Below are 11,884 nucleotides of genomic sequence, written 5' to 3'. Positions count from 1 at the left end.
TGCACAGGCGAGGGATGGTCCCCAGCCTGGAGAGACGGCAGAAGAATGCAAAGGGAGAGAAGATGCCATTGCTGTGTGAGGGTGAGACCAAGATTACGATGGGCTGACTCCAGTAGGGTGTCCTTCACTGTGAGCCACAGGAATGGGTCCTGCCCTTTTGGACAACAGCAGGTGAAGCCACTCCTGTGCTGCTCATTGAGAGGAAAGATGGGAAGGAGGATGGGGTATTCGGGAAGTGGCTACACCGGGCTTGCACAGTGCTTTTCCTTCCTTCCTTCCTTCCTTCCTTCCTTCTTTCCTTCCTTCCTTTCTCAGAACCTCTTGTCAGAGGGAAGCTCTCATGTGGCTTTCATCATTCTTGAGACTTTGCTGATTGCTGTGGTGATTTTGGTCTGTAAGGAAACACAGAGGAGGAAATTACAGGCACCAAGGACAGAGAGAGAGAGAGAGAGAGAGAGAGAGAGAGAGAGAGAGAGAGAGAGAGAGAGAGAGAGAGGAGAGGAGACGCTGGAGCAGATAGAGCAATGTCCCAGGGCTTCCAGCTGTGTGGAGGACTGAGATGAAATGCTGACAAACCACAGAGCCCAGAACCCCTACAGAAAAATACACAGTAGGATTAATCAGAGAGAAAAATGACCCACACAGTTTTCAATTAAGATACATTTGTGGAGCTAGGTAATAGAAGGGGCAGGTCACATCTGTGAATAATACATATAAACTAGAAATAAATGCTAGATTTCTGCCCTGAAGAATGATTTTTAAATTTGGTGTTGGCTGCTCTTCTTGTTCATTGTATCAGCAAGGTGTCCCTTTCCAATCTGGCACCATGGCTGGGCTCACCGTCATCAATGTTCTGCCGTTATCTCCTCCTGTTCATTTTTTGGTCTTCCATCCAAGATAGACCAAATGCTGGAAACCAGCAGTTCTCTTAATTAACTCCCAAACCATCTCTCCCTCTGGTTCCTCTTCTCCATCTGTACTGAGGTATCATGGCCTCATTGTCACCCAGAGGCCAGATAAGGCTGAGAGAGTGAAGTACCAGGATCCCAACTACCAGATCCAAGGGAGCCTCACAATTCCCAGAGCCATCTCTCTAGCCCCCGAGTAATTGTGTTTTAACCCCATTGCTGCTGCATCTATAAACTCCAAGCTCACTCATCACGGAGCCTTAATGACACGAACATAAGCCAGGGACTCTTGTGACTCACCAGTTGCTGAAGAATGGCCGAGTGCCTGCCTAGTTCTATTCACCCACTTACCTTTCGAATGACGTTTCACCTTGATCAGGTCAATGGCCATGGCAAGAGGCAGCACCAGAACAGGCAGGGCCATCCATAACAAAGCTATCTTGGAGTCTGAAATGCAAACCCCAGTAAGCCATGAGACTTGGAAAATGTGAAGATGTCTCTTTTCACAGGAGCAGCCTGAGGACTGGGTCTCTCCTGTTTCACAGAAGTCAAGCGGAGCAGGCAAATTTAGCTTTGGTGCCCTGCCCACTTTCCTCCTCTTTTTCCAATTACATTGTCACATCACAGAATGACTGGAGTAATTATTGTGGTGAAACATAAAGTCTCCCGGGCTATATATATAACTACAAGAGTTTTAGGGAAAATTAATTTCTAGTGCAGAAAAAATTCAGGAGGGGGAGAGAGAGAGGGAGAGAGAGAGAGAAACTCAGAGGTGACTTGAGGATAACCTTTGCAGGAGACATTGATTTATTTTTAAAAGATTTATTTTAAAATACCCCACCAATGAGAATAAAATAAAATAGGAGGAGGAAAAGAAAAAAGGAGACAAGAGAAGGAAAATTGGAGAAGGAGGAAGAGGAGGAGGAAGGGGGAGGAAGAGAAGATTAAGGAGAGGAACTGGGAAGGGAGGTTCGCAGCAGAGCAGCAGCAAGCTAAGAGCTATATGTCCAGCACTCGCCATGTGGAGGCAGGAGGATCAGTCTTTCAAACAAACAAAACAAAAACAAACAAACAAACAAACAAAACAAAAACAAAACGGAGACCCCTGTAAGTCCGTAGCAATCCGTTTTGACACTTAGTTCCCATGACAGAGGAAGGCATACCAACCTGAGAGAGGAAACCGTGCAGCTTTCTCCTCGCCTCCAGGGAGGCCGATGGAGCAGGTCACATTCACCACGGAGCTATTTGTGACCAGCAGGAGCGTCTCCACCTGAAACAGTCCCTGGCTTCCTTGGCAGAAGGCCTCTGAACTCGATGGTACAGCCCTTCCGCCTCTGTCCCTCCACTGCACGTGGGGCCGCGGGAACCACCCATCAGACGTACACCTCAGCTGCAGGCCTCCATCCTTCAGGACCTCCCGGGTGATCCGTGGGGTGGAACCCACCGCTGGGGACAGAGACCAGGGCAGCAGAGATGAAGCAGAGTGTGGTCAGCAACTACCCAAGGGAGGGGGAGGGGAGAGGGCTTGGGGAGGACTGCAGAGCTCTGGGCCAATGGCTGCCCCTGGGAACTGGGACTGGCTACAGGATTTCTTGTTCTGCTTTTTTCTGTTTTCTATTCCAAAGTCTTCTGGGATAGATTAGAAGGAGGTTAGGAGATACATACATACATACATACATACATACATACATACATACATACTATTCCCATCTCTTTCCTCCTGACCCTAAAAACAAAGTGGCTTTGATCAGACATGAGAGACATGGACATTGTGGAAGAAACTGACATTTCTCAAAGCAGGGGCAGAAAGTGATGTAGAAATTCTCTAGGCATTTCACACATCTGCTCATTAATTTAGACTGGGACTCCGAGAAATATGAAGGATAGCCAAGATTTGGGCCTATGTCCTCGATGGCATTTGTTGACCTTGGAGAGCTGGTTCTAGGGTGACTTCTGCCTGCCTCTGAGCACAGCAAGTCTGTCAGTCTTTACAAATTTTGTGTATGTGGCAGATCTACCTGCGTCTTCAAATCACCACACTTTCTGGACACTACATATTTCCCAGAATCTCAGTAACACTCTGAAATAATGTACCTTGCATTAAATTATGGGGAATATTCTCAGATTTCCTGGAACCTATGCCTATTTTATGGAGGTGTTTGAGAGTCCTACTTTCCTGATTGTCCTATACTTAAAAATTTAAACCACAGGAAATGCCTGGTACTGCCAGTCTGGCCAAGAACTCATGGTGGTGAAACTTGTAGTCCCAAGGGAGACTCTACTGTTTGTTATTTTGCTAAATGGACACAGTATCAAACTGCCTTCCAAATTGTTTATCTCTGTACCCAGAGATTAGCACAGTTCTCAGACCTCATCAGAAAATTTTCTCTGTACATCGAGTGGTGGTTAAGATAGAAGCTCATATACCAACCCAGTCTAGACACAGGAGTGTGGTGGGTGGAGAGCTGCCTTGGTCCTGCCTCAACTAGATGATGGGACATACTTAGTAGACTTCCTATGTGAGAGGCCTTACTCTCTCTGTGGAGCAGATGGGAGAAGAGGGGAGTGGAGGGTGTGGGAGAAAAGGAGGGAGGGAGAACTGGGGTTGGAATGTAAAATGTAAGTTAAAAAAAGAGAGAAAAGAATATCACAGGAATAAACTGTAATATTGTAGAGTCCCACATGATGTAATGAGTTAAATAAAATCTTTGACACACATACACACACAAGAATTAAAAACAAAAGATAGAAGCTCACAACTGTCAATGTCAGAGAAGTGTCAGTGGTGTGCTCAGCCATAAATAGGACATCCGAGGCTGGCTCCCATTACCTAGGGCTAAGCCACCACCATGGAAGAGTGAGGTAGGAAGGTGGTAAGAGTCAGAGGTTTGGGATGGGCACTGGAACTGTCTGACTGTGACAGGACCACTGTCTTCACAGGCCTGCACAAGATCAAGCCTGTTAGCATTCCGGCACAGAAGAGGGAGGGGATCAGGAGCCCCACTTATGGCTGAGGAGCTGTGGACAGTTGATCGCTTCAGGGGAGGGGTGAGCCAGTTCTCTTTGAGGGTGTGGCTCCTGGCGGGCTGACCATGATTCAGTGGATGGCTCCATGCCCATGAGTATATGGCATGAACTGGAGTTGATGGGTTAGTAAATAAATAAATAAATAAATAAATAAATAAATAAATAAATAAATAATAAAAGGCTAGGAAGTTGGAAGGTAAAGAAGGAAGGGTAGATCTTGGAGGAGTTAAGTGGGAAATTGTGGGGTGAATATGATTAAAATACATGGTTTGAAATTCTCAGAGAATATGTGGTGATACATTGTTTATGATCTAATAAAGACATCCATCGGGGATCAAAATGCAAAGCCAGCCACAGCCATAGAGCCAGGCAATGGTGACACATACCTTTAATCCAGGACTCAGGAGATCTCTGTGAGTACAAGATCACCCTGGGCTATACTAGAGTGAATCAGCCAGAAAGAATAACAAAGCTCACACCTTTAATCACAGCACTAAGGAGTTAAAAGGAAGAAGCCAAAGGTCTCAGTGAGATTTGTTTCCAGACAGGGAGAGCATTGAACTCTGAGGATTTGTGGAGACAGGCTCACCCTTTCTTTGCTGCATTGCTTTTCTGATCTTCAACTTGAAACCCAATATCTGTCTCTGGGTTTTTTTTATTATTCATATTACTTGATATATATATATATATCAAGTATATATATATATATACTTGATATATATATATATCAAATCAGCATTCCTGAAGTTGTGATCTTGAAGTATCTATGGTGGTTGCTACACTGAAAGTTCAATATAAACTTGAAAATGAACAAGCATGGTGAATATTTTGGGTGCCAGAGAGATCTCCCAGACCAGCATCTGTCACAGTGTTAAGAAGCTGGAGAAGCCAAAGATCTGTCTGGAATCCTTACCCATCACCTGCACATTCACACGGGCCTCCTGGTAGACACCATCTTTTCCAAAAAGGCACCGGTACTGCCCATCATCTGAAGTTCTGGCATCATGTATCCGCAGGGTCAGCTTCCCCTCATGGATGGCATCAGCTGCCACCACAGTCCTCCCTCTGTATTCCACCATCTGCTCTTCAGCTGAGTGGGCCCCGCCCACATACACATGGACTGCGGGGTAACAGTGGGATCGGACCCACCTCACCTCCATGCTCTGAGCATCAGCTTGAGGTGACAGGTGACAAGTTAATTCTATGTTCTCTCCAACTCGTACAAGAATGGGTTGGGAAAGTCCAATGACCCTTGAGGTAGCTGTTAAATAAGCCAGACAGAGAACAAGGAATGAACCAACATGGAGAAGTAACTCTACCAATTGGGCACCCCAGGGAAAGCATGAGGCTCAGGGTCACAATTGGAGGAGGGTAGGACTCATGGTCTCAGGATGCCATGTTTAAGGAAAAACCTTGCTAATCTGAAGAGAACACTAGTTTAAGCCCAGGCTACCCACCAATAACAAAATGATTTTACCTCTAAAACTCTCAGAATAAAATGAATCCGCCACTTCAAATCTGGCTGACTTACACACCAAACCAGTCCATGCTTTGGAGTTTAAACTATAAAATTTACCTACTGCTACTCAAAGCCTAAGTTTGTTGTGGGATTAAATGAAGATTCTTTGGTGACCATGCAGTGTGAGCAGAGGTTAGGTTCGGAGATGTGAGGGTGTGGGAGGCCACACCACCCTCTGGTCATGGGCTAAAAGTGTGTGCCAGGTGAGTGTGTAGCAACAGAAACTGGAGAAACCCTTCCCTATGTGTGAAGGATGCTGTGGAGGCCTGTGTATGCCATTCCCTTCTCATACCAACTGCACCAGCACCAGGAGAGCCCTGCCTCTCTTTCTCACGGGGGAGGGGGGAGGAGGCAAGACTTTTGCTGTGGGTATGAGGCCAGCCTGGAGTACATTTCAAATAGAAAAGAGATAGACAAATGACAGACAGGTAGATGTTAAATATTTAGAAAGATGGTAGATGATGGTATTATAAATAGATGATAGGGCAATGATAGAGTAATAGATGATGGTGATATGTGATAGCTAGGTGATGGATTAAATATGTGAATGATAGAAAATTAGTAAATCATGGTACACATGTGATTGATAGATTAGATAGGTAGATAAGATAGGTGGGTGATAGATGATACTAGATGGTAAATAGATCTTTGTCACTGAGCATGAGGACTTTTCTGGGCTCCCCAAATCATTTGATGCTTCTCTCTGTTTCTCTCTGTCCCTGCTCTAATTTCTAACAATGTAGGAAACATACCTCATCACTACCATATTATGTGTTTTGATTATTGTTTTTGTTATTATTTACTGGCAAGACTACAATTAAGAAGCTGTTAAAGAAACCATCCCATTCTGCCTAAGCATGCGATTGGTTCCTGGGAGTAACTGGCATGGCACAGCAGGAGGATGTCTCAGTTGGAGGAATATCTTTATTATATTTCCAATTCATTGGACATCTATGAAGAAAAATCACACTGGAGTAAAATGTAGAACTTGAAAATTACTGAAATACTATGAACTGCCATCTAATCAAAATACACCATATGCTTTTCTCATACAAATGTTCATGAATTTTAACATATTATTTAAATATGATTAAAGAAAATACGGGTTACTGCTGAGCAGCCCCCCCCCACACACACAGTGCCCGAGGCAGAGCACTGACCTGGCAGGGCAATGGCGGCCTCCTTGGCCTCTTTAAGGCCATGGTTGTAGATGGAGCAGGAAATGGTCTCTGAAGTGTCATTCCTGACCACTAGTGTGTCTTCCACATAGAACAGCCCATCTTCACCCAGCACATGATTCTCAGACAAACTCAATAACTTTTCTCCCCAGCTGCCTTCCCAATAGACCTCAGGCTCAGGGAACCAGCCCTGGGATGTGCAAACGAGCTGGATCTCTCCTTCTCCAGGTCCTTCCACATGGATGTTTGGGGGAGATCCTAGGGCTAGAAATAGAGAGAGAGAGAGAGAGAGAGAGAGAGAGAGAGAGAGAGAGAGAGCACATCCTTGAAGTCCAGAACCCACAGAGTCCAGAGGGAACTGAGACCCCAAGTCCTTCACTGGGAGGAGGTGGGAGCCCAGGGCCGGAAGCAGGGTTACCAGGGTTTCTCCCTACTTCACTGAGTTCTGTTTTTATTAGTGTTATTGTTATTGTTATTATTATTATTTGTTCCCCAGTCTGTGTCTTTAAACTTTAGCATCTGACCATACTTTTCTTCAGATTCAGATGGTGAAAAGGGAGAGGAAGGAAACATGTCAATTCATTTAATGTCTCTGGTGCTGCAAAGATGTGGTGTGATTTATTCTCGATAGTGTCTGTGCCCTAGCTCTGCTTTTTCCCTTCCTCTATGTTCTCTGTACTGGGTGCCAGATCTGCCATTTTTGAATGACATCTGGACTCTGATTTAAGTTTGGTATGTATTATTAAGCTCAGACATCATGTTCATGGGCTATTTTTATTCCTTCTGTGCTCAGTTGCGATTTTGGCACCCAATAAATGCATGAAAAATTACTGTACCTTCACATTTTTTCCCCAGTGGGGAAGTCTAACTAATTTGTATAAATCATGAAGTGCCTTCTTTAATATCATAACTGTTTACTGACTGAGAGACTAAATGAATAAGCCTCTCACTTGCACCCAGAGGAAACACCTGGCTTAATTCTAAAAGTCCCTGAGTGTGACATGAATCAGTGTCTGGGTCAGCTTGCATCTCAGAAATACACAGATTCTCACATCCACTTTGAATCAAATGAACATAACAAAGGGAACAATTATAACTATGAGTATCAAGAAAAAGAAATGTTAAGTGTGGAAGTTTCTCAACAAAACTAAAAGCAAAATAGATGTGCAACCCCACTGTCCCACATCTAGGAGAACACCCTAGGGAGTTTAAGCCTACTTCATTCACTGCAGAACCCTTCCCAAGGCCCAGGTAAAAACCCAAGTTATAAGACCAACCTGGATATCCACTCACAAATGAGTAGGTAAAGAAAATGGTATGTGAATGTGCAATGTGTTTTGTTAAATTGTATTTTATGTGTATGGGTGTTGTCTGCATGTGCGTATGTACACCATGGGTGTGCCTGGTGCCTGTGGAGGCCAGAGAAGGCATTGGGTGCCCTGGAACTGGAGTTAAAGGAGGTTGTAGTTGCTCTGTTGGTGCGGGAAGAGCACCAAACACTCCTAACTACTCAACCAACGGTCTAGCACCCACAGTGTGGTTTATTCTCTCAAAAAGGATTAAATGAAGGTATTCACAGGGAATGGATAAAACTGGAGACCACCATATTAAGCAGAAGGAGATTATGGGGGTGGGGAAGGTAGACAGGAAAAGGCAAGGGGGTAAATATGGTCTACGTCCATGAAAAGCAAGTGAATCTGTCATGAGACCCACCACTTCACACAAGGAATGCATGCTAATGGGTATTTTAAAGGTGTTAGTAGCAAAGAAAGAGCTTCAGTGGTCAGAGAGACCATTGTCTCCAGAGAATCCTTTCCCTGGTGAAGTAGCTGGGTTTGCCCGACTCCCCTTCAGCATGGGGAGCAGTTATGACAGCTTGCACAAGACCCAAGCAAGCTCAAACTGGACAAAATTCCAGTGTAGAGGGGGAGATGGGCATGAATCCTACCACTAGTTAGAAGCAATTGGAGAGTGATAGCTTCTGGGAGAAGGGTCAGTTTACCTTAAGGGGTACAGCTCCTGTAGGCTGACCAAGCTCAGTAGATGGCCACATACCTAAGACAGCACAGACTGTACTGGATGAGGGGAGGAAGAAGAGGAGACAGAGCTGTACCAGTAGGGAAGGGAGTGGAATCTGGGATGAGTCAGGGAGGGGAAATACATGATCAGAAAACATTGTATGAAGCTCTCAAAGAATTAATAGAAGATGCAGAAGAGGGACTGGGAAGGTGGTTCAGTGGTTAAGACACTGGCTGCTCTTCTGGAGGACTTGGGCTTGATTCCCAGCATACATGTGGTGACTCACAGCCACCTGCAACTCTAGTTTCAGGGGACCTGACCCTCTTCTGGCCTCCCTGGTCACTGAGCACACACAGGATGCATAGACACACATAGGCGAAACACCCATACACAAAACATAAAAACAAATAATTCTTTAAAAATGAGTCAGGGGATCTTTCAGTAAGTTGAGTTGATGCTCTTGTGTAGATATTTACCTGCCACTTGGAGCAGGACGCTCGCCTCTCTCCAATAGTCCCCCTCCTGGAAGCGGCACCAGTATTGCCCATCGTCACCTGGCTGGATCTGGCGAATCTTCAGAGCCACACTTCCCTCATCAGTATTGGCCTCTGTCCACTCCACCCGGCCTCTGTACCCCTCCACCTGTAGCCCTGTCACCTCAGCTCCATCCCGGTGCACAATCACAGGCCTGTCGGGGTCGGAGCGGTACCACCTCACCTCCATGTGTGCCGTTGTCCTCTTGGGGAGGAGCTGACATGTCAGCAGGGCATCTTCCCCGACTTTGGCCAGGATAGGAAGGGCAGGACCAATGACCCTGAAGTCATCTACAGAGCAGGGAAAGGGAGATAGTTAGAGGACTGGGATGCTCCATTTGAGCAGCCGAGGTGCTGGGATTTGGTGCCAGGAGGGATTTCGTATCATTTCAGAGAATACAAGCATGAAAATCTATACATTTTCTGGTTTAAAAAGAAACTATGTATCCTAAAGTTTAAAAATTTGAGCATGAATGTTCACCAGCCTTGTAATTGGGAGGCAATTCCGTGGTTAAGGAACCTTTGAGATCTGGGAATTTTTTTTAAAGGATTTTATTTTTATTTATGCACCTTTGTGTGGGTAGACACATGTGTGCAGACCAGATGAGAGCATGAGATCCCTAGGAGCTGGGGTTACAGGTGGTTGTGAGCCATCTATTGTAGGTACTTGGAACTGAATTCGGCCTCTGGAAGGTGACTCAATAACTGAGTCACCTCTTTTGCCCTGAGATTTGCACTCTTAAACCACCCAACTTTAAGACACTATCAGTGACAACACCTCTGGGCTTCACCCCCAAATAAATTAATAGGTGAGTTGATGTTCCCATGGGGAACTTTATCTTGATTCTATAGCCATTTTTAATTTGGGTAAATCAACAGTGCCACTAGGGTCCTGCGGCCACCCAGGGTCGCTCATTCCAGGGAGGGAACTGACTTGGTTTTGTTTCCCTCCTTCTGGAGAAGGCAAAAGTCCAGTAAGCAGCAAATGTGGGCTTCACAGAGGGTTAGAGGCATGGCTTGCCCAGGAAGTTTGAGTCTTCTGATCAAATTTTAAGTCAGCTACCTTGATATCTGAAGATGATTAATAATTCTGTAAGTTGCTGTCTTAGGGTTTCTATTGATGCGTTGAAACACCATGACCGAAGAGTAGTTTGGGGAAGAAAGTGTTTATCTGGCTCACACTTCAGCATTGCTGTTCATGGCTGAAGGAAATCGGGACAGGAACAGGGCAGGATCCTGGAAGCAGGAGCTGCTTACTGGCTTGTTCTCCCTGGTGTGCTCAACCCAACTTCTTGTAGAACCTAGGACCAGCAGCCCAGGGATGGCACCACCCACCATGCGCTGGGCCTTCCCATATTGATTACTAATTAAGCAAATGCCTTACAGCTGGATCTTATCAAGGCATTTCCTCAACTGAGGCTCCTTCCTCTGATGACTCTAGGTTGTATCAAATTGACACACAGAACTAGCTAGTACAGTTGCTATGCCTAAAAAATTCAAATGTCATGTATGCCACGTTCTTCCTCTGCAGCCCCAACGGGAATATCAGGAGTTTAAGGTCATCTGGGCTACCATGTGAGTTAGAGGCCAGCCTGGGCTATGGGACCCTGTCTATAGAAAGGGAGCTAAGCAGGGAAAGGTCTTGCAGCCAAGCTTCAAGAATGGAGTTCAAGTCCAAGGGAACACATGGTGGAAGAAGAGAAACAGCTTTGGCAAATTGTCTCCTAACTTCCACACACAAGCCACACTATGTATGTGAAACCCCCCCTCCCCCGCCCCCATGTAACATTAAAGCTAATAAAAGTAGTCATAAGAATAAATTTATTCTTTAAGGTGCAATAAAATAGATACAGCTCAAAAAATGCTCTCCAGAACTTAAACAAAGATCTTGTATCACCCGCCGCTGGGGTTTACATGTTAAGTCTTACCCACAGTGTTAAGAGCACGGGATGGAAACTGCGCATGCTCCAGCTACCAAGCAACGCATGCTCTCCCGGTGACTTTCACTGCGGTCTAAAGTTGTTACTCATGCCCAAGAGATGAGCAACTAAGTCAAGAGCTTTCCAGAGCCGGGGTGGAAAGCCCAGCGTGAGCCCTGGACCCTGAGTTACTGCACTATCTGGTTGGGTTGTGCATCTTAGATCCGCAGGGCGTGCCAGCAAGGGAGGCAGGGACCCTACCTGGGTGCTTCATAGTCAGCAGAATGAAGAGCAAGGACGCAGCCACACCAGATAGACTGTACCCTGGACAATCCACCATCCTCCCTGGAGCAAACACAGGAGAAAGTGCAGCTGTGATACACCCAGCATGCCCTGCGATTTCTGCACCATTTGCTGTTTGTCAACTTGACACAAGCTAGCGCAGTGGTTCTCAACCTACCCAATGATGTGGCCCTTTAATACAGCTCCTCATGTGGTAACCCCCAACCATAAAATCGTTTTCTTGTTGCCACTTCATAACTCTAATTTTGATAGTCATAAATAATAATATAAACATCTGTGTATTCCGATGGTCTCAGGTCACCCCTGTGAAAGGTTCATTTGACTCTAAGGAGTCGCCACCCACAGGTTGAGAAATGCTGAGCTAGAAGAGGGGCCCTCAGTGGAGGAACTGCCTCCATCAGATTGGCTTGTGGGCAAGTCTATACTGTTTTCTTGTTTAATGATCCATGGGGGACGGTCCAGCCCACTGAGCATGGTG

At 45.6% G+C, this 11,884-nt stretch overlaps 1 protein-coding gene across 1 annotated transcript; it reads right to left on the bottom strand.

Moving 5' to 3' along the window:
- Positions 1–278: 278 nt before the first annotated feature.
- Positions 279–11,446, bottom strand: Btnl2 (butyrophilin like 2). The gene is made up of 7 exons (XM_051187260.1): positions 11,365–11,446; positions 9,128–9,475; positions 6,588–6,896; positions 4,849–5,196; positions 2,076–2,354; positions 1,260–1,355; positions 279–392 (listed from the first exon to the last, which is right to left on the bottom strand). The coding sequence occupies exons 1-7, from the start codon at positions 11,441–11,443 to the stop codon at positions 325–327; spliced, it is 1,527 nt and encodes a 508-aa protein (XP_051043217.1). The 5' UTR covers positions 11,444–11,446; the 3' UTR covers positions 279–324.
- Between the last annotated feature and the right edge of the window lie 438 nt (positions 11,447–11,884).

The sequence above is a fragment of the Phodopus roborovskii genome, unplaced genomic scaffold (assembly GCF_943737965.1).
Source record: "Phodopus roborovskii unplaced genomic scaffold, PHOROB, whole genome shotgun sequence".
NCBI lineage: Eukaryota > Metazoa > Chordata > Mammalia > Rodentia > Cricetidae > Phodopus > Phodopus roborovskii.
Note: the sequence above shows the minus strand (reverse complement) of the source record. Positions and strands in the feature narration are given on the sequence as shown.

Excerpts from the sequence above, each read along its gene's own strand:
- Btnl2 (XM_051187260.1), bottom strand. The coding sequence starts at position 11,443 with ATGGTGGATTGTCCAGGGTACAGTCTATCTGGTGTGGCTGCGTCCTTG. Across the intron at positions 6,897-9,127 it reads CGTCCTGCTCCAAGTGGCAG|CCCTAGGATCTCCCCCAAAC; the intron begins GTAAATATCTAC and ends CTCTATTTCTAG. Across the intron at positions 2,355-4,848 it reads TGTGAATGTGCAGGTGATGG|CGGTGGGTTCCACCCCACGG; the intron begins GTAAGGATTCCA and ends CTCTGTCCCCAG.